The sequence below is a fragment of the Corythoichthys intestinalis genome, chromosome 18 (genome assembly GCF_030265065.1).
Source record: "Corythoichthys intestinalis isolate RoL2023-P3 chromosome 18, ASM3026506v1, whole genome shotgun sequence".
Lineage (NCBI taxonomy): Eukaryota > Metazoa > Chordata > Actinopteri > Syngnathiformes > Syngnathidae > Corythoichthys > Corythoichthys intestinalis.
Window position 1 is genome coordinate 15,163,848 of NC_080412.1, and position 25,945 is coordinate 15,189,792.

The 25,945-nt window shown below is 39.9% G+C and overlaps 1 protein-coding gene across 1 annotated transcript in view; it reads right to left on the bottom strand.

The window, feature by feature from the left end:
- Positions 1-24,968, bottom strand: part of spns2 (SPNS lysolipid transporter 2, sphingosine-1-phosphate) — a 133,947-nt gene extending 108,979 nt beyond the window's left edge. The window contains exon 1 of the mRNA XM_057820658.1: positions 24,181-24,968. Coding sequence (XP_057676641.1) covers positions 24,181-24,412 — 232 coding nt within the window. The 5' untranslated portion in view covers positions 24,413-24,968. The remainder of the gene's footprint in view (positions 1-24,180) is intronic.
- Between the last annotated feature and the right edge of the window lie 977 nt (positions 24,969-25,945).

The following is a 25,945-nucleotide window of genomic DNA, read 5'->3' on the forward strand; positions in this document are numbered from 1 at the left end:
GGATTTCATATATATGCGCGCGCGCTGGTCTCACATGTAAGCGTGAAAGGATTTCATATATATGCGCGCGCGCTGGTCTCACATGTAAGCGTGAAAGGATTTCATATACATGCGCGCGCAGGTCTCACATGTAAGCGTGAAAGGATTTCATATATATGCGCGCGCGGGTCTCACATGTAAGCGTGCAAGGATTTCATATATATGCGTGCGCAAAAAATATTTCACATGTATTAGTGCACGCGTCTCGTATGTATGTGTGCGTGAATATCACATGTATGCGTGCGAGAATCTCACATCTATACGTGCGCAGAAAATGTTTCAATAGAGTGTGTGAGAACGTTTGATAAGTGTGTGTGAAAGGTAATCCTGAATTATGTCCCTAACGGCCCCCCATAGAGCCACCTGACTGAATACAGCTTAAACAGCAACCTGCTGCAATATCCATGGCCAAATTTAAATAGACAGTTACATAAAGTGCCATTGCAGGACTGTGTTTGTCCCCCGACACTATTCCTGAGTGGTTAACTCTTTGAGTGCCATTGACGATGAAATTAATTTGTCACTAGTAGTGAGTAATGTTCATTCGCTGCCAACCCTCCCAGTTCAAATGGATTGGACGTCTCCAGTGGTATGAAAAAGTATCTGAAACTTTTTGAATTTCTCACATTTCTGCATAAAATCCCCATCAAATGTGATCAGATCTTTGTCAAAATTACATAGATGAAAAACCAGTGTCTGCTTTAACTAAAACCACCCAAACATTTATAGGTTTTCATATCTTAATGAGGATAGTATGCAAACAATGACAGAAGGGGGAAAAATAAGTATGCGGACCATTACAGGTAATATTTTGTGGCCCCCCTTTGGCAGCAGTAACTTCAGCCAGACGCTTCCTGTAGCTGCAGATCAGTCTAGCACATCGATCACGACTAGTCCATTCTTCTGTACAAAACTACTGTAGTTCAGTCAGATTCCCGGGATGTGTGGCATGAATCACTGTCTTTATATCATGCCAGAGCATCTCAATGAGGTTCAAGTCTGGACTTTGACTTCTTCACTCCAGAACGAGTATTTTGTTCTTCTGGAACCATTCTGAAGTTGATTTACTTCTGTGTTTTGAATCATTATCTTGTTGCAGCATCCATCCTCTTTTTAGCTTCAACTGTCTGACAGACGGCCTCAGGTTTTTCTGCAAAACATCCTTATAAACTTTTGAATTCATTCTTCCATTAATGATTGCAAGTTGTGATGGCCCTGATGATACAGCTCCAAATCATGATGCTCCCTCCACTGTGCTTCACGGTGGGGATGAGGTGTTGATGTTTGTGAGCTGTTCCATTTTTCCTCCACACAAGACGTTGTGTGCTACTCCCAAACAATTCAACTTTGGTTTAATCAGTCCACAAAATATTTTGCCAAAACCTTTGTGCAGTGTCCAAGTGCCTTTTTGCGAACATTAAATGAGCAACGATGGTTTTTTTTAGGCAGCAGTGGCTTCCTCTGCGGAGTCCTCCCATGAACGCCATTCTTGGGTATAGTTTTACATTTATACATATTGGACTGTGCCAGTGATTTCTGTAAGTTTATGGCAGACACTCTAGGGTTCTTTTTTTACCTTTCAGAGTATTCTGCGCTGAACTCTTGGCGTCATCTTTAGTGGACAACCACTTGTTGGGAGAGAAGCAACAATGCCAAACTCTCCATTTGTAGACAACTTCTCTGACTGACGACTGATGAACATCCAGGCTTTTAGAGATGGTTTTGTATCCTTTCCCAGCTTGATACAAATCAACAATCTTTGAACGCAGGTCTTCAAACAGCATTTCTGACCGAGCCATGACGAACATAAGACAATGCTTCTCTTCAGGACATTTCTTACCAGGTGTTTGTTTTATAGTGGGCAAAGCAGCTTTAAACCACTCATCAGTGATTAGGCACACACATGACTTAAAATGTTTGGGAAAATTTTGTTTCAATTGCTCTTTAAGTCTCCTTAGGCAGAGTGTTCAGTTACTTATTTTTCCCCCTTCTGTCATTGTTTACATACTATCTTCATTAAAATATGAAAAAAATATTTGTGTGGTTTTAGTCAAAGCAGACAATATTTTTTAATCCGTGTGATTTTGACAAAGATCAGATCACATTTGATGGTGATTTCATGCAGAAATGTGAGAAATTCTAAAAGGTTCAGATACTTTTTCATACCACTGTATAACCGTCAATGGCAGCCAATGAGTTAAGTAAATGACTATTATCTATCACTGGAAAGTACTGGAGACGTACTAAAAAAAATGTGACACATTAAACATCCAATCAACAATGAATCCTTTGTTCTTCTTGTTTTTGCGTGTGGGAATCCACCTCAACATGCTTTGTAGTCCAACCGTGCAGGAAGTTCTACGCTATGGCTCAAACATCTGCAGTACATTTCCTTTCAATGTGACAGGGGAAAGAATTGAAATGAAAAAAAAAAAGCTTCCTCGCCCACTGCGGCCACATGGCAAGGGAGGAGAACACTCGGTCAGGAGCCCACCGGCCACAGTCGGACATATTTGTGGTCGACTTCTCTTCACTTCAGTCTGAAGAGCTCTTGAGCGCGGCCGATTTCTTCACGTTGTTTTTCCCTTTCAGCGTCTATCTCATGCTCACATCTAAAAACTGATCAAACCCAGAACAAACCCAAACATGCACTTTCTCCTCAGTTATTATATTCCCTGCTCGGGTCGCTCACTATTTACAGTATACTGACTGGGTGAGCACCCCCTTTGCCGGAATGGAAGGGGGGAGGATTGAGCCACATCAGCACGCTGGTTTACCACTGCACGCCAGAACCTGGCCACAATGAATGACTTCCATGCATTGGGTTCCCTTTCACGCACACACACGTATGCATACAAACAGACAGTGAAATTAAAGACAAGAGGAGAACACAGGACCTAACCTATGCTATATAGATACAAACCAGGAGGAAAAAACGGTTCCACTTAGTGGACACCCTGAATGACTTTTTAGCTCTTTGTGTATCTCACAGCTCTTAAATTGGACTGTTATTCTCTCCTTCCTTTTAGCCTACATTCTCAGGGCAGAAATAGAACCTGAACACCCAGCAAGCTCTGCTGGCGTTCTACTGTTAAATCTGGCCTTTATTGATCGTTACTTAGCCAGATTTTAATCCTTTATCGGGCAAATGTCTACCGTAATTTTCGCACTACAGGGCGCACCTGACTATAAACCGCCACCCACCAAATTTGACAAGAAAACAACATTTGCCCAACAACAACAAGCCGAACTGGAATTAAGCCGCCGCCATCCCCACCGTATTATGGGATATTTACACCAAAAGATAATAACCGGTAATACTTTATTTGACAGCGGCATCATACGACTGTCATAAGACCAAATGAACCACCATGAAGCTTTAATCCAATCGGCTGCGAAGCTTCATTGCTTCAAGAAGCTTTATTTGGCCATCACTGCTCCCTTGGGGGAGACAGTCGACCTCTGCTGCCACCTGCTGTCAATACTGTTGTTGTCCATCATGCCTCCTAGCATGCATTGCAGTGCTACGGATGTAAATAATCAGAATACATGTTCTGTGCTAATTACAGTGTATCACAAAAGTGAGTACACCTCTCGCATTTCTGCAGATATTTAAGTGTATCTTTTCATGGGACAACTCCTACAAAATGACACTTTGACACAAAGAAAAGTAGTCTGTGTGCAGCTTAAATATGAAAAAATTGGTTTGCATGGCTGTCACCCCAGGAGGAAGCCTCTTCTGAAGACGGAACACAAGAAAGCCTGCAAAGAGTTTGCTGAAGACATGTCAACAAAGCACATGGATTACTGGACCCATGGCCTATGTTTGATGAGACGGGGGGGCTTTCTTGTGTACTAGGCTTCCTCCTGGGGTGACAGCCATGCAAAAATTTGATGTAGAGTGTGGCGTATTGTCTGAGCACTAACAGGCTGACCCCTCCACCTCTTCAATCTCTGCAGCAAGATTGACATCACTCCTGTAACGAGTCACATGACATTTTGGACGGAAAATGACAAGCAGTACTCAATTAGGATATTTAGGGATGTACATATTTACTAAGGGGTGTAGTCACTTTTGTTGCTAGGGGTTTAACTATTAATGGCTATATTTTGAGTTCTTTTAAGGGGATAATAAATTAACTTTATTAAATAAGCCGCACACAGACTACTTTTCATTGTGTCAAACTGTCATTTTGTCAGTGTTGTCCCATGAAAAGATATAGTTAAATATCTGCAGAAATGCGAGGGGTGTACTCACTTTTGTAATACACTGTATTTCTTCAGTTACTGTTCCAGTTGTTTCATTAATTGCTAGTTATAGTATTTGGTAACACTTCATTTGAAAGTGGCGCCATAGGACTGTCATTAAACAATCATAATTATGACATGACACTGTCATGAGCGTTAATGAATGCTTATAACAGATGTCATTTAGTGACATTTCACAAATTAGCTCACTTTTGAAGGGATGTAAAAGATCCAAGCTGGACATAAACGGAGTTAGTGACATAATTTGCCAGATGACACTTAATGACATCTGTCATAAGCATTCATTAATGCCCATGATAGTGTCATGTCACAATTATGACAGTCTTACGATGCCACTGTCAAATAAAGTGTTACCTATTAGCCCAAATAAATCAACAAATAAGCCACACTGGTCTATAAGCCGCAGGATTCAAAATGAAGGAAAAAAGTAGCGGCTTAAAGTTATCAAATTACGGTTTTCACTCATTCGCCCCTCTCAGTGAAAGTGGATTGGACGTTTAGCTCTGTCAACGGTACTGAAAGATGATCGTTCAATGGCAGCCATCCCAGTTAAAATGAATTAAATATCTATCGCTGTCAGTGGCTGTGAATAAATCGATGGGTTGTAGGTTTACCAACGTTACTACTTTGATTCATAGGCACAATTTTCTTTCACTAATCAAAAGCTTTAATTCCACTGCGGCACTGCAGAGCATTAGTCCCAGCCAGTACGTGCTAAATATTTGATGGCCGTAGCGAGAGAACACAAGGTGAAACGCCATGAGAGCACACAGAACCTATAGCTTATCAATAATACATTGAGGGGCTAGCCCTCTTGTCTGGAAGATCATGCATTTGGTGAAATACTGTAGAAGGAGCTGTAGTGAAACAAGCCAAAGGTATTGGAGGGGAGATGAGGGACTGACAAGCAAGGTGGGCTGTCAAGTCAAGGTGGAGTTGTGTGCTGCTCCGGTATTCCATGGAGACGTTGGTTTGAACTCTCCTTGAGGACTTCATTATCAGAGAGGGTGCAATTTCAAATGGGAACCCAGTACTATGACCACATGTAATGTCGGTTTGATATTGATCCATCTAAGACTACATTCACACTGCATGTTAGTTCCAATTTCTTTACCTATATGCGACACGTATCTGTTTTTGACAGGCTGAAGGCCAGTCAAGTCGCCACTCAGGTTGTTGTTGTTCTTGTGGACACTAACTTTGAAGTCCTAATCCTCCGTCACTCATGACCTGAACGCCTTGAAACTTGGTAACTATTTTGCATTGGCTGGTATCTATCGATCCTTGGAGCTTGATTTTATTTATTTATTTATTGTGTCAGTGCTGATGAATTAATTGCGAGATTATAGTTAGGAGTTAGAGGGCAGCCTTCTGGAGGTTGTTAATTTTTCACGAGAGAACAAAGCGGAATTATTGCTGTCTGAAGGTTATGAGTTGCTTCTAAGTGACTAGTTAACATATAGAGGGCCGCGTTCAGCATGTAATAGCAAACACTTGCTTGTTTCATGCAATGTGTGCTGTCCCATTCCGATTTTTTGCAAATCTTACCTGGGCTCATTCATATGTTGATAAAAACTTGATAATACATCAAACGGCTCGCAGTAAGAATGCAGATTTGTATGTGTGCAAATTATATGTCACCACTGCTGGCTAAAACAAACAACAGAAGCTGACAGGCAATGGCGGGCAAAGGAGCAGAAAATGCCTTTTCTTACTTCATAGTGAAACTATTGGGTTAAAAATGTTTGTGTCAGGTAGAATAAAATTCTCAAAAATGAAAAAAATGAAGCATCTGGCAATGCCATTGGCCATAGATGTTCAATCATTTGGCTCTTAAAAATTGCATTAGAACTCTTCAAATCAAAAATAGACGTCTAATACATTTGAACTAAGATCTTGTCAGTGAATGAACCATCTCAGTTCAAATGGATCGGACGTCTAGCGCCTTCAAAGGCAGCCAATGATTTCAAAACATCACGTTTTGGGGGAATCTAGAAAAAGGAAAAAAGCATATCCTAAACTTTTTAATGGGCACAGACCATCAAACACAAAATGTGGTTTTGGTTTTGGACTCTGGAATATGACCATGTCTCCTCACTGTGGCGTCTGCTGAATAAGAACACCACTTCCACTTCTCTACATCAAAAAGGATTCCCTATGGGCAGCCATAACTACCACATTTTGGCCATAAATAATAACATATCTGTCATTCCCATCTTGTATAATTTAACTAAGTGTAGACATTTATTTTTATTCTTGAAATTCAGAGCCGAATGTAAGAGTGCAACATGTTATTACCATGACCAGACTTCCGTCTGGCTTTTCATCGAAATCACACACCAACACATTTCTACTGACTGAGATGCCGTCAAGGTGATCAGTGAAGAGATTCAAACATTCGATCACTGTCACACTGCCACAGTGATTTTAAAGTCAATTTCAGCCAAGTAGATGCAATAGAGTTTAGCTCAGGCAGCTGAGTTCATCTTTCCTCGTGTCATAAATTAGATATGCTTCTCATTCATTTTATCAAACACTTGCAGAAACCCAAATATGTTTTCTTACACCAACTCACATGGAAATAAGCTCATCCTTCAAGTAGATATTAAAAAGTAATGTGACCCATTTCCGAAATTAAACTACATTATTCATAAGCCTCAATTTTTAGAACAAGGTCAAATGAATGAGATGCATTGACATTGTTAACACTGTAGTAAGACAAGGAAAAAGCACATTTTTTGTTTATTACATTGCTTCTTGATTTATTAAAGCAACCCACACACAGTAATTACAGCGCCGTACATGAACCTTTGAACTTTAGTACAGACACCGTATACAACCCCTAGCAAAAAGTATGGAACCCCGAGTCTGGGACGAGCACTCACTCAGACATTTTATTATGTAGAACAAACTCAGATAAAAAGCTTCAAAAATTCATGAATTACTTCAAAAGTGCAACTCCTTGGCATTCAGAAACATGAAAAGAAATGAAAAAAAAAAAAAACATTGTGGTGGTCAGTAAATGTTACTTTTATAGAGCAAGTGCGGGGAAATAGATATAGAATCACTCCATTCTGAAGAAAAAAAATATGGAATCACTCCATTTTGAGTAGAAAATATAGACACACAGAGTCAATTTCCTTTCCTTATTTGGGCCCCTGCCTCAGATTAGGTCTGCTCGTTAGTCAGCAGTTAAAAACAGTGCAGTTATCACACCTTGGAGGGCTTCTTGAAGAAGGTAACGCTACACGTATGGTTGCCAAAGATGTGGGCTTTCACAGCCAGCTGTATTAAAAATCTAGGCCAAGTACAAATAGCATGGCAAGGTTGTTAAATGTTAAGCATACTGGACCGAAAAACAGACCGAGGAAGACATCCCAACGTCATGACAAACAACTAAAGGCCATATGTCTTGAAAACAGAAGATGTACAACAAGACAAATGAAGAAAAAATGGGAGGACGCTTTAGTCAAGGTATATGACAGAACTGTGCAAAATCGCCTAAAGGAAATGGGATTTTCATACAGGAAAGCTAAAAGGAAACCATCATTGACACTTAAACAGTAAAGAACAAGGCTGCTATAGGCTAAGGAGAAGCAATCATGGACTGTGAATGACTGGCTAAAGGCTATTTTCAGTGATGAGTCAAGAATCTGCATTGGACAAGGTTATGATGCTGGAACTTTTGTTTGGTGCCGTTCTAGTGGGATTTACAAAGATGACTGCCTGAAGAAAACATTAAAATTTCCGCAAACGCACTGGGGAGATGGTTGTGGTTAAAGATTCAATAAATGCACAAGTTTACATTGAAATTTTACCATGTTTATTTACAAACGTTTTCAATGAATAACAAACAACAAACAGTGACTATCAATTTCTATCAGTTGTTGGCATATTACAGCTTTCTGATCCCTTCAATTGAAAATATGTTTGGGGATAATGAAATCATTTTCCAAGATGACATTGCAATCGAGCTAAATTTGTTAAAGCATTCCTCGGAGAAAGACTTATCCAGTCAATGTCATTGCCTCCAAATAGCCCAGATCTCAAACCTATTGAAAACCTGTGGTGGAAATCGAAAAAAATGGTCCACAGCAAGGCTCCGACCTGCAAGGATGATCTGGCAACTGCAATCAAAGAGAGCTGGCATCAAATTGATGAAGAATACTCATCAGGTCCATGCCTCAGAGACCGTAAGCTGTCATAAAAGCCAGAGACAGTGCAAATAAATACTGCAGATGTGTTTTGATTGTTATTTCTTTGTTTGTTTCTCATTATTCCATTTTTCTCCTCCAAATGGAGTGATTCCATATATAGTGCCTTGCAAAAGTATTCGGCCCCCTTGAATCTTGCAACCTTTCGCCACATTTCAGGCTTCAAACATAAACATATGAAATTTAATTTTTTTGTCAAGAATCAACAACAAGTGGGACACAATCGTGAAGTGGAACAACATTTATTGGATAATTTAAACTTTTTTAACAAATAAAAAACTAAAAGGTGGAGCGTACAATATTATTCGGCCCCTTTACTTTCAGTGCAGCAAACTCACTCCAGAAGTTCAGTGAGGATCTCTGAATGATCCAATGTTGTCCTAAATGACCGATGATGATAAATAGAATCCAAATGTGTTGTAATCAAGTCTCCGTATAAATGCACCTGCTCTGTGATAGTCTCAGGGTTCTGTTTAAAGTGCAGAGAGCATTATGAAAACCAAGGAACACACCAGTCAGGTCTGTTGTGGAGAAGTTTAAAGCCGGATTTGGATACAAAAAGATTTCCCAAGCTTTAAACATCTCAAGGAGCACTGTGCAAGCCATCATATTGAAATGGAAGGAGCATCAAACCACTGCAAATCTACCAAGACCCGGCCGTCCTTCCAAACTTTCTTCTCAAACAGGGAGAAAACTGATCAGAGCCAAGAGGCCCATGATCACTCTGGATGAACTGCAGAGATCTACAGCTGAGGTGGGAGAGTCTGTCCATAGGACAACAATCAGTCGTACACTGCACAAATCTGGCCTTTATGGAAGAGTGGCAAGAAGAAAGCCATTTCTCAAAGATATCCATGAAAAGTCTCGTTTAAAGTTTGCCACAAGCCACCTGGGAGACACACCAAACATGTGGAAGAAGGTGCTCTGGTCAGATGAAACCAAAATTGAACTTTTGGGCCACAATGCAAAACGATACGTTTGGCGTAAAAGCAACACAGCTCATCACTCTGAACACACCATCCCCACTGTCAAACATGGTGGTGGCAGCATCATGGTTTGGGCCTGCTTTTCTTCAGCAGGGACAGGGAAGATGGTTAAAATTGACGGGAAGATGGATGCAGCCAAATACAGGAACATTCTGGAAGAAAACCTGTTGGTATCTGCACAAGCCCTGAGACTGGAACGGAGATTTATCTTCCAACAGGACAATGATCCAAAACATAAAGCCAAATCTACAATGGAATGGTTCAAAAATAAACGTATCCAGGTGTTAGAATGGCCAAGTCAAAGTCCAGACCTGAATCCAATGGAGAATCTGTGGAAAGAGCTGAAGACTGCTGTTCACAAACACTCTCCATCCAACCTCATTGAGCTCGAGCTGTTTTGCAAGGAAGAATGGGCAAGAATGTCAGTCTCTCGATGTGCAAAACTGATAGAAACATACCCTGAGCGACTTGCAGCTGGAATTGGAGCAAAAGGTGGCGCTACAAAGTATTAACGCAAGGGGGCCGAATAATATTGCACGCCCCACTTTTCAGTTTTTTATTTGTTAAAAAAGTTTAAATTATCCAATAAATTTTGTTCCACTTCACGATTGTGTCCCACTTGTTGTTGATTCTTGACAAAAAATTAAAATTTTATATCTTTATGTTTGAAGCCTGAAATGTGGCGAAAGGTTGCAAGGTTCAAGGGGGCCGAATACTTTTGCAAGGCACTGTACGTATATTTCCCTGCACTTGCTCTATAAAATTAATTACATTTACTGACCACCACAATGTTTTTAATTCATTTCTTTTAGTGTTTCTGAATGCTAAAGAGATGCACTTTTGAACTAATTAATTTTTTTTTTTTCAAGCTTTTTATCTGAGTTTGTTCTATATAGTAAAATGTCTGAGTGAGCGCTCGCCCGAGACTGGTGATTCCATACTTTTTGCTAGGGGTTGTAGTTTCATGATGCTACATTCGTTTTGATAAGGTTGAAACTAGTGATGCAACAATTATTCGATGAACTCATTAACTCATTTAACATGGCTGAATCGAGCTGCTCCCTGCTAAGACCAACATAAGGTAAGTTTTTGTTTGAGTTAATGTTTTTTTATGCATTTGTAATTTAGTTTGTAGGTATGTTTAGCTGTTTTTTGTGGGAATATGTGTCTGAACCATTTGCTATGAGCATTGTAAAAAAAAAAAAAAAAAAAAAAGTTAGCATTTTATAGCATTCAAACTAGCAGACTTTTGCTATGCAAGTTAGTCAATTGTTCTTTTGTTGTACTTAGATTAGTGCTGCAACGATTAATCGATTAACTCGAGTATTCGATTAGAAAAAATATTTGAATTAAATTTTGTTGCTCCGAGTATTCGTTTAATTAAAGTGGCGTTGTAATGGTTCATTTTGAAGGTGTTTACATTTAGTTTTATTGATTAGGGTGAATACACTGTCCTCTGGTCTGCCTCTTTTTTCACATGGCTGAATCCAACTGCTCCCCGTTGAGACCAACGTAAGCTAAGTTTTTGTTTGAGCTAATGTTTTTTAATGCATTCATGATTTAGTTTATAGGTTAATTTAGCCGCTTTTTTGTGGGAATATGTGTCTGAACCATTTGTTAAGAGCATTGCAAAAAAAACTAAAAATTAAAAAAAAAAAAGAAAAAAACTAGCATTTTATAGCATTTAAGCTAGCAGACTTTTTCTGTGTAAGTTAGCCAATTGTTCTTTTGGTATACATAGATCCTCATTTTTATTATTATTATTTTTTTATACCGTTTCAGGCTCAGCTCGGGTATTTTCATTTTTCATGTTCCTTATCCGATTATTCGATTATTCGAATTAACTAGTCCATCGATTAATCGACTACTAAAATATTCAATAGCTGCAGCCCTAACTTAGATCGTCATTTATTTTATTTATACCGTTTGAGGCTAAGCTCAAGTATTTCATTTCTTTTTAAATGAAAGTGCCATTCTGCATAGTTTGAAGAAACACTCGGGAATTTTATTTTGTATTCGCATTCACAAACGGGGCCAGGGTGTCAGATAGGAGGGCCTAAAAATAACGTATGATGATGCACGGCGTTATAACTAGCGTTTAAGCGGGCGTACATATCAAAGCTGACACAAACTCTCAGCCAGCATAACATATTTAACTCATTGACTGCCATTGGCAAGGATAGCTGTCCAATACATTAAAACTGAGAGAACAATCTGTGAATACTGAGAGAACAATCAGTGAATGCTTATCTTTCAGTGCCATTGAAGATGCTATTGAGGTGTTTTTGGCTATAATAGGTCACAAATGTAGTACAAAACCAGTTTAATATGTGCAATTAGGACCGAGACCCAACCCCCCAAGCATTGTAACAAAATCCTGCTACGGTCTTGTCTACCTCTGACATCATGACTCTTAGACATCAACAAATCAAATGTTCAAAAGGAACGGTTGATGAAACTAGAGGAGCGCAAACACTCACAAAGCTCGCCGGTTGTCTGATATTAACTATTACGTAATCTCTGCTGGGCCGTTGACATTATCACATTGAAATGCAGGCAAAGATTATCTTTTATTTCTGAAGCTGAGCCACTGTAAATAAACAGACAACATGAGATTATAGCAGCTCTGACCATTTGTAAATATACAGTACTGGCAGAGTGAACCTGTGCTTTTACAGCTAACTCATTGGCTACCATTGACAGCGATGGATGTCCGATAGTTTAACTTGAGCAGTGAATTCTGAAAATCATAATTGTGGTTGGTGGTGTGCCACACAGTCATGAGAAATTGCAGTTGAAAGGTCACTCACGGTTCTGGCCACACTAATATCAAATCACACGCAGTTCATATCGCTGTTGTGCCGGTTCGACGCAGTGATCTGAAGAAACGGAATGCAGGGAGGCCATATTTTAAGATGAGTTGAGCTAATACTTGACAGCGTGTCTTACACAGCAAAGTTCTGAACCCATCGGCAATCTCGCCAGTTCCTTGCTGTTTGCTAGCAGGTAAACACCACAATCTTGTGCACTTTTGATGTGGGACACAATGAAGAATAGCTCTCTATTTGTGCGCAGGGCAAATCCTACTTCTGACTCATCTCTGCTTCCCACTCCAACACGGCTCGAAATCTGGACTTGGCACTTATTTCTTATGGATCTCATGGCTGTGATCCCCAAGCACACTCAATTGGTGGAGGATGCAGCAACAAACAAACGATAGCACTCAACTGTTATTTCCACACGTCCTCCCATGATGACAAGAGGTTGGTGATTAGACGGTTGCCGCTCACTATCTTCACATGTCAAAGATCAGCAGGCAGCTTAAGCGAGCTGTTGACTTGACAAGCTACTGGAAGATAAGAACCACCTGAGAATTTCAACTATAAGACCCAGTTAGTTGAAGTAGCCACCTAGAGGCCATTAACAAGACACCAGTTTCAAGTGGGTTTTATTTCCGTCAAGATGTGCTCTTTGTCCTCATTACTAGTAAAACAATTCAGTCAACTAGGAGGACGATTATTAGAACTACAGGGTGTCCATAAAGTCTCTTTGCCATTTCAAAAATGTATTAAAAATACAATTGATTAGATATTTTATTCAGATTTGTTCGATTGTATTCAGTGTTTACTAAAGTTTTTTATTACACTCCATTTGTGTGTTTTTTTTCATCGAGACATCAATTTCTGCAAATGTTTACCTTACCTTACCTTTGCCATTTCAAAAATGTATTAAAAATACAATTGATTAGATATTTTATTCAGATTTGTTCGATTGTATTCAGTGTTTACTAAAGTTTTTTATTACACTCCATTTGTGTGTTTTTTTTCATCGAGACATCAATTTCTGCAAATGTTTACCTTGACCTTTTAACTGAATATGTGGCACCACAGCTGAATGACCTCCAACCAACCATCATTTTTCAGCAAGATGGTGCACCACCACATCGGGGGCTGCATGTTCGTGGGTTCCTCAATCAAACATTTCCAGACCAACGGATTGGAAGGGATGGGCCAATTCCACTCACCAGATATCACTTCCCTGGACTTCTTTCTACGGGGCTATGTTAAAGATATCGTGTATCGAACAAAGATAAGGGACATTACTGACCTTAAGCGAACGATTGCTGATGCCATAGCTACAATTGATGAGGCTATGCTACAGCAAACATGGCAAGAAATCGAGTACCGTCTTGATGTGCTTCGTGCAACTAATGGTGCCCATGTAGAAGTGTATTAAAAGAGGGAAAAATAACTTGAATTAACGCTGAATACAATACAAAAAATCTGAATAAAATTGCATTTTTAATAATTTTTTGAAATGGAAAAGAGAATTTATGGACACCCTGTACATTTCAATCGTAAGAAAATAGACCCTGCTGTGGAACAACTTTCTAGGAACAAAATAGATTTTTCCATTTAAAGAAAATGCCATTTGCTGTTATTGGCAGGCAATAAATTAATCAAATCCAATTTTTGGGGTAAAATGTTAATTGGTTTGTGTTACTATCTGGGTGCCACGGTGTACATTCGATGGTAAAAATCTAGGTGGCCACATGAAAGAAAAGAATCTGGATGTAGGAGCAATGTCTAATTCCATTGGTTACTATTACAGACATCAGCTAAATCAGAGCCTTAAGGACACACAGACTGTTTTCTCACTGTGTAGCACGCTAGGAACTAAAGAGATTATTAAAATATCTGTGGGAAAAGGTTTGGCATGCCATTGTCTGGAAGCAGGTTTTGACATCTGAGTTGCCATTGACAACAATAGACGTCCAATTCATTTGAACTAGGAGGACTGCCTGTGAATGCTAATGTTTAGCACCATTCATTTGCCCTCTTCCAGTCAAAATAGATTGGACGTCAAGCAATGGCAATGGCAGCCGATGAGTTAAAAAAATTTTGCCGTCATGGAAATGAAACAAAGCACTAGCTGAAGGCCCACACAGCAGTTTGCATTCATCTGCAGCTCTAAATGTGATCTATAGGGACATAAAAATTGCCAGAAAATCCACATGCAGCAATGACGCCCACATCAACTTTTATGTATTATTCTTTAATTCATTGCAGACACCTATGCGCTCCTCACTTCCCTCCTTTCCCAGTCTGAGTGGAACTGAAACTTCTTGTCTTTCCTGTACTTTGAGCACTTCTACACAAATTGCGGCTGGTGACATCAGACAGAAAATTATGTAGCGGCGGGGAAAAACATGCCACATTACCGTGCAACCACACTGACTTTAAAGGTGCGAGGAGCAAGGAATACATGTCAGACCAGCTTGATCGCTACATCTTTGCCACAGCGTGACAAAGAGCTTGCCTTAAGAGGATTATCACCTCGTACGCATTGTCTAAGATGCAAGAGCCCAAAAGTATACAAGCAGTTGTGCAAAGTAGGCCTGGCCAATAAATTGATGTTATAAAGTTATTCGAGTTCTTTTTATGGATGGATGGTTAAAAAAAATTATTAATTTGAGTTATTTTGTGTTGTTTTTTTGCCGAAAAGGAAATCGAGCAACCAGTTTTTAGATTCTTCGACAAGAAAGAGTTTATGTCTGGTGAAGTTATTACTTTGTATTTGGGGACTCAAAGCACAAACAGGGGGAACGAAAAAGACAGAAGGTGGATGGTTTGTAATTTATTGACATTACCGTAATTTTCGCACTATAAGGCGCACCTGACTATAAGCCGCCACCCACCAAATTTTACACGACAACGGCATTTGTTTATAGATAAGCCACAATGGTCTATAAGCCGCAGCTGTCCTCACTGTATCATAAGTGTCTTTCATAAGACCAAATAAACCACCATGAAGCTTTGAACCAATTGGCTGCAAAACTTCATTGCTTCAAGAAGCTTCATTTGGCCATTACTGTTCCCTTAGGGGAGACAGTCAACCTCTGCTGTCACCTGCTGTCAATACTGTTGCCGTCCAACATGCCTCCTAGCATCCATTGCAGAGCTACTGATGTAAATAACAATCAAAATTCATGTTATATGCTAATTATTCCTTCAGTTACTGTTCTAGTTGTTTCATTAATTGCTAGTTATGCTATTTGGTAACACTTTATTAGACAGTGATGCCAAAAGACTGTCATTAGACAATCATAATTATGACATGACACTGTCATAAGCATTAATGAATGCTTATAACAGATGTCATTTAGTATTACAGTATCTGACAAATGATCTCACTTTTGAATGGATGTAAAAGATCTGAGCTGGACATAAATTGATTTAGTGAAATCATTTGCCAGATTACGCTTAATGACGTCTGTCGTAAGCAATCAGTAATGCAATCAGTAGTGTCATGTCATAATTATGACAGTCTTATGACAGTCATATGACGCCATTGTCAAATAAAGTGTTGCCTATTAACCTAAATAAATCAACACATAAGCTGCACTTCATTCAAAATGAAGGGAAAAAGTAGCGGGTTATAGTCCGAAAATTACAGTACTTTTGTTAAATATTAAAAACTTTTTTTTTTTTTTTTTTTACAAAGATTATATTTAAAAACAAAAAAACAACAACAACAAAAACACACACACACATTAGTGACCTGGTGCAAAGACATGAACTTGACATCTGGGGTCATGTAGGCCATAATCATTATTTAACATATACTATTACTATTACATATACTAATTACAGTACTTTTGTTAAACATTAAACACTTTTTGTTTTATTAGGAAAATTATATTTAAAAAAAAAAACAACAACAACAACAACAAACAAAAAAACAAACAAAAAAACACGCACACACAATAGTGACGTGGTGCAAAGACATGACCTTGACATGTGGGGTCATGTAGGCCATAATCATTATTTACATATACTATTACTATTACATATACTATGTTATATCATATATACTAGTATATCAGAAATTTTATTTTTTGGGGGGTGCCATAACACCCAGCTGTACAGTTCTAAAGGATGCATATTTGTTTTGGGGCATTCCTGGAGTGACAGCTTGACACTCGTGACGCAAGAATTAATCTGCAGCTCCCCAGCACGCGATTATCTTGCAGCCCTCAAATGACCACTTTGCAAGCTCTGATGGGGGTGCGCACAAGAGGCGGCGGCAATAAAAGAGATCAAGGTTGATTTACTGATCAAGCAAATAACTTTAAGTGCCGCGCGTCTGCCTCACATATCCTCATATTCTCGGGAAAAAACAGCTAATCCCTTCTTTATGATAAGCTCTAGGAGTGTCTGCTGTGAGACCAACTCTAGGAATTAATGTTTCAAAGCCAACTCAAATTGAATTAACTATAGAGGTACCCATAGTAGAACTCCTTTTTTAAGGCCAAATTGCATATACCCTTTCATACCATACAACCTTCCTCAAAAAACCTCATATGTCGCAGTGCACAGTACACTGCAGCCTTGTCTGCGTCACCATCTCAGTCATAAAAAAGAGCGTAGGCCACCACACAACAGCTTCAATTGAAATTGGCTCTTGGCTTTTTACTACCTCCTACCTTCAGCAAACATTAAGGTTGTTGTTGTATTTTATGTGAACAATTGATCACTATTTAAAGAAGAAATATTTTAGATTTGAGTTCACTTCATTATTTGCGCTTTAACTTATGTATATTATTCACAGAGTATCTGTGGTGATAAATCGTAAAAGAAGATAGACATTTATACTAAAAACACCCTTTAACAGCAGGAAACGTCCAGTGAGTTTGAACAGGGAGGGGCTGATAGTGATCTTTAGATCGTGTTGATGGTTTATTATATCACATTCCAGCTAAGGCAAAGCTGAACAGACATAACAAATAAAATTAGTCATATTGCAGTAAAACACAAAAGACATTTATCTTTTTGCATTTTTGCGCACTAGCCTAATGCCAATATAAAATAGTAGACACCATGGAACAGTCTGACAACAACTAGTTTAAAAAAAACAACAACATAAAATCCAAGTTTAACCGTTTCAGGGACAGCGGTAGTCACTTACAGTGGACAACTATTCAAAGGTTATCACTAGCTTAACTGGTTAACTACCATCCAAGGTCACAAAGTATGTGTTATGGTCGTTAACTTAAGAGAAGAACTGATATTGAAAATTCCTGAAGCAAAATACACACAAGCCACAATTATTTATATCTTTATTCTTCTTTTTTCAATTTATTACAATTTGTTTTAATACATTTTTTTTGTATTATTTATTGTATTTTATTTGGAATTATTCACATTTCTTCGATTACTCATGCCATTTTTTTTTTATTTCCGGAAGAGGGAGGGTTAATTTTTTTATTTATTTATCACTATTCAAATTTTTTTTTTCAATTATTTCAGTCATTTTGTTTTTAAATTTTATATCCATCCATCCATCCATCCATCCATCCATCCATCCATCCATCCATCCATCCATCCATCCATCCATTATCTTCCGCTTAGTCCGGGGTCGGGTCGCGGGGGCAGCAGCTTTAGCAGGGAAGCCCAGACTTCCCTCTCCCCAGCCACTTTAGCCAGCTCCTCCGGCAGGATTCCAAGGCGTTCACAGGCCAGCCGAGCGACATAGTCTCTCCAGCGTGTCCTGGGTCGACCCCGGGGCCTCCCGCCGGTGGGACAGGCCCGGAACACCTCTCCAGGGAGGCGTCCAGGAGGCATTCGAACCAGATGCCCAAGCCACCTCAACTTATCGTGGTGGAGGGGTTTGCGTGTCCCAATGATCCTAGGAGCTATGTTGTCTGGGGCTTTAAGCCCCTGGCAGGGTCACCCATGGCAAACAGGTCCTAGGTGAGGAGCCAGACTAAGCGTGGCTCAAAATGACTCCTTATGATGAAAAAAATAAATGAACTCCAGTTTCCCTTGCCCGGACGCGGGTTACCGGGGCCCCCCTCTGGAGCCAGGCCTGGAGGTGGGGCTCGAAGGCAAGCGTCTGGTGGCCGGGCCTGTCCCCATGGGGCCCGGCCGGGCACAGCCCGAAAAGGCAACATGGGTTCCCCTTCCCATGGGCTCACCACCTGTGGGAGGGGCCAAAGGGGTCGGGTGCGCAGAGAGTTGGGCGGCAGCCAAAGGCGGGGGCCTTGGCGGTCCAACCCCCAGCTGCAGAAGCTAACTCTTGGGACATGGAATGTTTTTAAATTTTATATATGGCGGAAAACCCAGACAAGCCTGAAAAAGCCGTTTCTGGTCTTGCACCCCTCTTTAAAGTAAACTGCTGTATTTAAAGCCAAAAGAACTGTTGTAATTGATAGAACGATATGTCTATATGCTGCCATAGCAGTTTCATGGCGCTTTAAGCCCCCAAACTGTATTTAATTTGTCCGTTTTACCCTGGAGACCCCTGTTTACAGACACAGCGCAACTGCTTTTGTTTCAACCCAGCCATAAAAGAAGGTAAGTACCGGTAATTATATTTATTATTCGTCATTTTTAGCTCAAAATCATTAATTGATGTCTAATATTTAGTTTAGGGGGAAAAAAATGATTTAAAAAAATTATTCACGCGCATATTTTAAACTTTTAAACAAATTACGTCACAATGAAAAAAGTAGTGTCTATAAATAGGTCATGGATATCTACCTCATGACTATCGTTTAATTGTATTTTTTTGTTACTGTCACATTTATTCCGAAATGGTAGATGATAATGATCCAAACAAAGAAAAATTGAACAAAAACGTTTGAAAGGGTAAATATATGAAAAAGAATATCTCGACCACTCTTTGATGTCTGCGATTTCTGCTTCGCGACCCTTGTTATATGACCATATTTCACCCATAAAATCCCCCAAAAATCCGGCTATGGCCATTCACTGCTGTGTCTTGACACTCGGTGATACATGCTACACAGAGTTTTGGGATCGAAACAAGGTAAGTATGAGATAATATCTCGTTAAAATCATGGTGTCTTTCATTATGCTCTTTCATGTTCTCACCTCCAGTTAGGGTTTAGGTGTTTAAAATAATTAAAATGCCCTCCTATTCAAAATGTTTCTTCCCCCAGAAAATTGAGATTTTAAGCTTTCCAATGATGTATCACACGTGCATATAAGACAATTTTGAAATTTGACCAAATTGGGGTTCTCAGAGCGGAAGTCACCTGAGTGTTTTCCGCCATGTATACATGTACAATTGGATGCCAAATGGGGGCCGCAAAATATTGGCCCTTGGGCAACAGTTTTAAACCACGTCCAACATTTAAGTTAAAAAAAAATTGTAATTCGTCCATGAAAAGGTTAAAAAAACAATTGTGAAGAAATGCGATTGAACTATATGGGTGGGGAGAAAAATCCTAATTGCCCCTTTCACAAGCGGGAGTGTGTGTGTGTGTGGGGGTTTTTTTTTAACTATAAATGTAAGATAGAGCAGGGATCAAAACAACCTCGACAGCAGTTTCAAGTTTCTGTTGTGCTTCTCTCAACAATCTTGGGTATTGTAAACTGCACTTTGTACTGGGTTTGCTGGTTTTATGGGTGTATTTATTTTGAGTTTCATCTTTAACACAGAGGATGAGCAGAAAACCTTAAGTCTTTGACAACTCCATGCATCACTGGATGCAATTTTCACATCATTGTTGTGGGGCAGAATAGCTCCGGTGTCTGGAATGGTCACCCTCCGTCTTACTGACAATGCTTTAGTGATCCATGCACACACAAGCCACATTACAGTCATAGCTATTGGTACAAAGACCTTTTGACGTTGACGGGGAGGAGGAGGGGGTGTGGCATCGCTTCAGTTTAACGCTGCTTTCATTCTGCGTCTACTTTCTTCGAACTGCGGCAGCCCCTCTCTCCCATTCATTGCGGGAATGGTGGTCGGCTGTCGGGGGGACCATTTATTCTGTGTGTTTGCTTTCTGAGGGGGTGCACTCATGCCTGGCTAATTGACACTAAGATCTACCACTTGGGATTAGCTACCTGCTACTGAGTGGGGTCAGAGTGAGAAAAAGCAGGGAGGATGACCAGAAAAGATTCGACAGTGGACAGGCATGGTTAACTCTTTCAGTGCTGTTGTTTGGTAATAGATGTCCAGTCAGGGGCAAGAGTTGCACGCGGCTGTTTTCTTACTTGTAGTGTGAATTTACATTAGTTTATCATTAGATGTTCAATCCATTTGAACTGAGAAGGCAGGGGGTGATAGAATAATCACCGTCAATGGCAGCCAATTGATTCCAAATCAGTGTATCTAAGACAGGGGTGTCCAAACTTTTGGCAAAGGGGGCCAGATTTGGTGTGGTAAAAATGTGGGGGGCCGACCTAGTCTGACGTCCTTTACGTAGAACAATATATTTAAGCAAATTTTAGCAAGCCATTCTGTGTGTCACATTTGCTTTATTATTTTCTTTAATTAATAATTTCAACAATCTCGCAGCTAGCCTTTGTGGCGTTCTCTTTTGACTCTCGGGCTCTTGTGAAATACTGTTGTTGTGAAATTAAACTAGCTTCAAGTTTGCTTCAATTTCTCGCTGCGTATCTTCCCTATCATCTTGTCGTACATGTCAGATGCCACGTTTACATGGAGCCAACTATTCCAATTACAATCGGAATATTTGTTCAAACCGAATAAATGTGTTCCATATAAACACCTCATTCGGAATGAACAGGCCCAAACCGAATGGAATTTCATTCCGATTCACAGGGGTGGAATATTCCTTTTCCCAAACCGATTAGAAGTAAAATTATATCATGTAAACAGGGAAGCGGAATGGTGTCTGGTTGCGTTCTTTCTGCACATGCTCCGTACTGACGTCACTTTGTGATGTAAGTAACGTCACTTGCAACATGGCTTCCAAGCACAGCGCACCTAATTGGAGTCCGGCGGAAAGATTGTATTTAACTCAAACTTTAAAAGAATTGAATATAATTGCTCGCTTAGACGGGCGTAAAACGAGGAACAGTGAACTATTTAAAAAAGTTCACGAGAGGTTACACGAAGCCGGAATAGACCGGAGCGTTGACCAGATTAGAAACCGGTGGAAAACCGGCTACTACAAGGCAAAAGAGCAAAACAGCAGAAGCGGATACGACCCCACAAACACAACAAGTGGGTTAAAGTTAAAACAGCAGCACTCCGTCGATCGATCTCCATGTTCTGCAACGTGACGCTTTGTTTTGATTAATCTGCGCATGTCAGACGGCAGTTGTCAAACGTCCTTTCGGAATAAAGGCAGTCACATGTAAACGCTGGATCGGAATAGATGAAGTGACATGTAAACAGCTGATCTGAAATTTCCATTCGGAATGATTTGAATCGGTATGAATAAAAGTCAGCATGTAAACGTGGCTAGAGTGTCTTGTTTGGTATTATTGCCTCACAACTTTTTAAAAAACAGCTACTGTCTCTTTGCAAATGAGGCACACCGAGTTGTTGCGTATTTTAGTGAGGAAATAGTCCAATTTCCACCTATCCTTGACGCGTTGGCCGTCGTAGTCAACTTTCTTTTTTTTTTGTTGATTGTCGCCATTTTAGAAAATTGGAAGGGTCACATGAGGTAATGTTGTTTAGAGTGCTGCTGCCTTTTAGCAGGTAAATGAGGAGCAGCATTTAGTGTGTAAGCTACTTCGTATGCTGGTAGCAGCCCTGCTGACCAATTTATTAAGTCTGTGCGGGCCAGACGTAATTGATTTTATGACAGAGGCTGGGGCCGAATGAAATTTGACTGTGTGCCGCATTTGGCCCCCGGGCCGGACTTTGGACATGTCTGATCTAAGAGGATTGTCAAAATGTATCTAAGAACATCGATACTTATTTTTTATTGCAAAGGTTTCAATTGTCAGGTTTGTTTGTTGTCATGGAGTAAATTTGATTTTGCACTTTGAAAAGGAGGACGTTTTTCTTGTCAACTCATTGGCTTCCATTGCTATTGTTTTAAATTAATTGGACTGGCAGGCGATGAGTTCATTTTGGGTTATTTCAGGTACATTTTAAACATTCAGGGGTCACTTCCTGTACATTTTGGATCATTTTCTGTTGATTTTGGGGCATTTCTGGGTCAGTTTCTGTTGATTTCAGGCCACTTTTTGATGATTTTGTGGGCATTCCTGGGTCACCTCCTGTTAATTTGGGGGCAATTATGGGTTTTTGGGGGGGATTATAAAAAATTTTGCCCAACAATGGAGAAACCCTGAAAGATTTAACATTTAATTTGGGGGTTTTAATTTATGTAGTATCGAAAATTGATTCAAGTATTTTTTTGAGTATCGATATCGAATTGAAAATTTCAGTATCGTGAATAGGATCCAATCACAAAGACACCTATGACTGACAAACAACCAGTCCGGGTGGACTCTGCTGCTCTTAGCCACAGTGCAAAATGCACCATCTGGCAGCACAATAATTCACATAGTGTTGTACCAAATACCCCGCACCACACAGATGCACTGTGTTGGTAAGCTTCCACCATCTAATTACTACGGCAATGTCGCTTGCCCAGCAGGGGAGGAGAGAGAAAGCCTCACGGAGAGATTGGAGGAGATGGAGCAGGCGGAAGTATGGCAGATAAGCTCATGCTGTATGTTTGATACACATTGCTTCTTTCTGTGTGTCCAATGCATATTGTGTCCATACATAATGCAAAATAGTCCTGTGGTAGAGATGAGCCAGCCACACCCACATCTTCCACATCATCATCTCTTTTTTACAGCAAGTTTGACATCTTGACATCTTATTTTTTTGACAAGGTAAATCCTATCAGTTGAAAGACTTCATACCCTATCTGAGATTAGCTCAGGCAATGTACTTCAACAACAATGTTGAAGCAGCTACTGCAGTGATCATCAACACCCTCTCAAAGCTGCGCCTCTTTACAGCTGACAGACTGGACCTGAAGCACTCGGGATACTGAGCCGCAGGCATGCGGCCACTTAAAGAATACACGTTGTGCTGTGTCGGAAGCAGTGCAATTTTAAAATGCATTTCAGGAAACTAGGAGCAGCAAGAACAAGAAAATTGTTTTTAAACTAGGTTTGCACAGATTTTCTGCAATTTACTGCGATAAATGTCCAATCATGTGGCTCTTGAAAACTGGTTTAAAACTCTGTAAATGATTTTATCACCAGTAGACGTCCAATGAAGAAACTGGACGTTTAGCACCGTCAATGGCAGCCGATGAGTTAAGGCATTTTCTGCTTGAGAACAGTTGACTTTGCTTTCATGCATCCAAGAATTGATAAAACATTATTTTAGTTAACATTATGAACAGTATTCACATAGATAAACTTCAGTTTCGTGTTTACAAAAAAACATTTTAAAAATATGTGCCAAAAATGATAATTTTGCAGCAAGATGCAGCATCTAATATCGGATGAAATCTCACCTTCACCCAACAGGAAATAACAGCTTCCCCCTTTTTCTTATCATTTGTCAACCATCACCGATGTGACACACGCTTGTGGCCTCACTGGATCGATCAGTGATTATCTGCGGCATATCGTCAATCGCAAACCCACTGTGGACTATTTCCTTGAGAGATAGCAAAGGCGCGCCAGCCTGATTAAATCAGCACACGGTAGTCTGCGAGCATGGAAATAACGGCAAGTGCATGTCCACTGCACCGAGGCGATCCCATTGTTCCGCCCGTCTGAGCTGAGGTGAGCTCATAAAGACTGAAGAAGCTTCCAGCCAATTAATGCAAAACGATCATTAACATTCTTTGCTGATATTCTTTCCAGTCAAACGTGCAGTTGTGGTTTCACAAAAAGAAGCTTTCTTACCGGCTACTGTGCATCTGTCCATGTAATTGAGGACGTTCCCGAAAGTGAGGATCCCGGCAGCAACGCCCGGCGTGCGGCATCGGAGCAGCGCGGCGTGAAATTTCTGCCCGGGTTTGCAGGCGTGGAGGTCCGGGTTGGATTTGAGCGTGGGGCTCATGCTGCCCGAAAGCGTGCGCACCTCGTCCAAATTGCCGCAGCTTTCCAGCTCGCATCCATCACCTTCCACGCACATTCTGGTGCAAAGTGACAGGAGGAAAAGAAAAAAAAATAGAAGCAGGGAAAAAAATATTTGAACAGCGACCAGAGTGAGCTGTTTAGTCGCTGTGGAAGTGTTGGCTTGAAAATCGGAGCGCAGGATGAGCTCTTCTCGGGATCATATTTTTCCACCAGTGTGTAGTGACTGAAGGCCAGTGCGCTCCTGAGTTGTCTTTTTCCCTCTTGTCACCCAGGCCAGCGCAAGAGGTGTGGCTAGGCATTGAAACCGCGCCCCTTTGCGTCTTGCGGCCAATGAAGGAAGCGCACCTAATTGAGCTGTAGATGCAGAGTAAACAACTGCAAACCTGAGTGTGGATAAGATAAGTGATGGTTGTGAAACGAGGGTGGGCGATTGGGTGTGATTTTATTAACGCAATGGCTGCCTTTGACAATGATAGAAGAATGCATTGCAACATAAATGAGTGGGGATGCTCATGCCATTGATGATGCTAAACGTCCAAAACAATAAACGAGCACACCTCACATGTACCGTATAGGCATTATTTTTCCCTCAAACTTGTCCAAATACTTTATTTTTTAGTCTCTTAATTAAGTTTGTTAAGTTTTTTAATTTGACTTATATTTTTTTAAACGGTGTGAAACAGCAGATATATTCTTTGTTTATTTATTTTAAATGTATTGTTTATTTTATTTTTTAAAAAGGAAAAATGTAATTATTCTTTTTTTTTTTTTTTTTAATATTCATTTGTCATCTTTATCTTATCAAAACTGAGTGGAATCGGTAAACCCGCTATATATATATTTTTAAATTTATTTATGGCGAAAAACACTCAGGTGACTTCCGCTCTGAGATTTGGCCAACTTTCAAAATTGTCCGATATGCATGTGTGATACATCATTGGAAAGCTTAAAATCTCCATTTTTGGGGGGAAGAAACATTTTGAACAGGAGGGCATTTTAAATGTTAAACCATAAAACCCTAACTGGAGGTGAGAGCATGAAAGAGCAGAATTAAAGGCGCCATGATTTTAACGAGATATTATCGCGTACTTACCTTGTTTCGATCCAAAAACTCCATGTAGCATGTATCACTGAGTGTCAAAACACAGCTGTGAATGGCCACAGCTGGATTTTTGGGGGATTTTATGTGTGAAACATGGTACATATATAACATATAACAAGGGTCGCGATGCAGAAATCGCAGATATCAAAGAGTGGTCTAGATTTTCTTTTTCATATATTTATTTTTTTAAACGTTTTTGTTTTTAATCATCTAACATATCGGAGAAAATGCGACAGTAACAAAAAAAAAAAAAAAACAATTAAAAAAGATATCTGTGACTTTTTTACAGACACCATTTTTTCATTGTGACGTAATTTGTTTACAAGTTTAAAATATGCGAGTGAATAATTTTTTTAAAGTCTTTTTTTTTTTTTTAAACGAAATATTAGACATCAATTAATGATTCTGAGCTAAAAATTACTGAAATGTTGAATCATAAGTATAATTAATTACCTTCATTTTTTGCCTGGGCTGAAACAAAAGCGG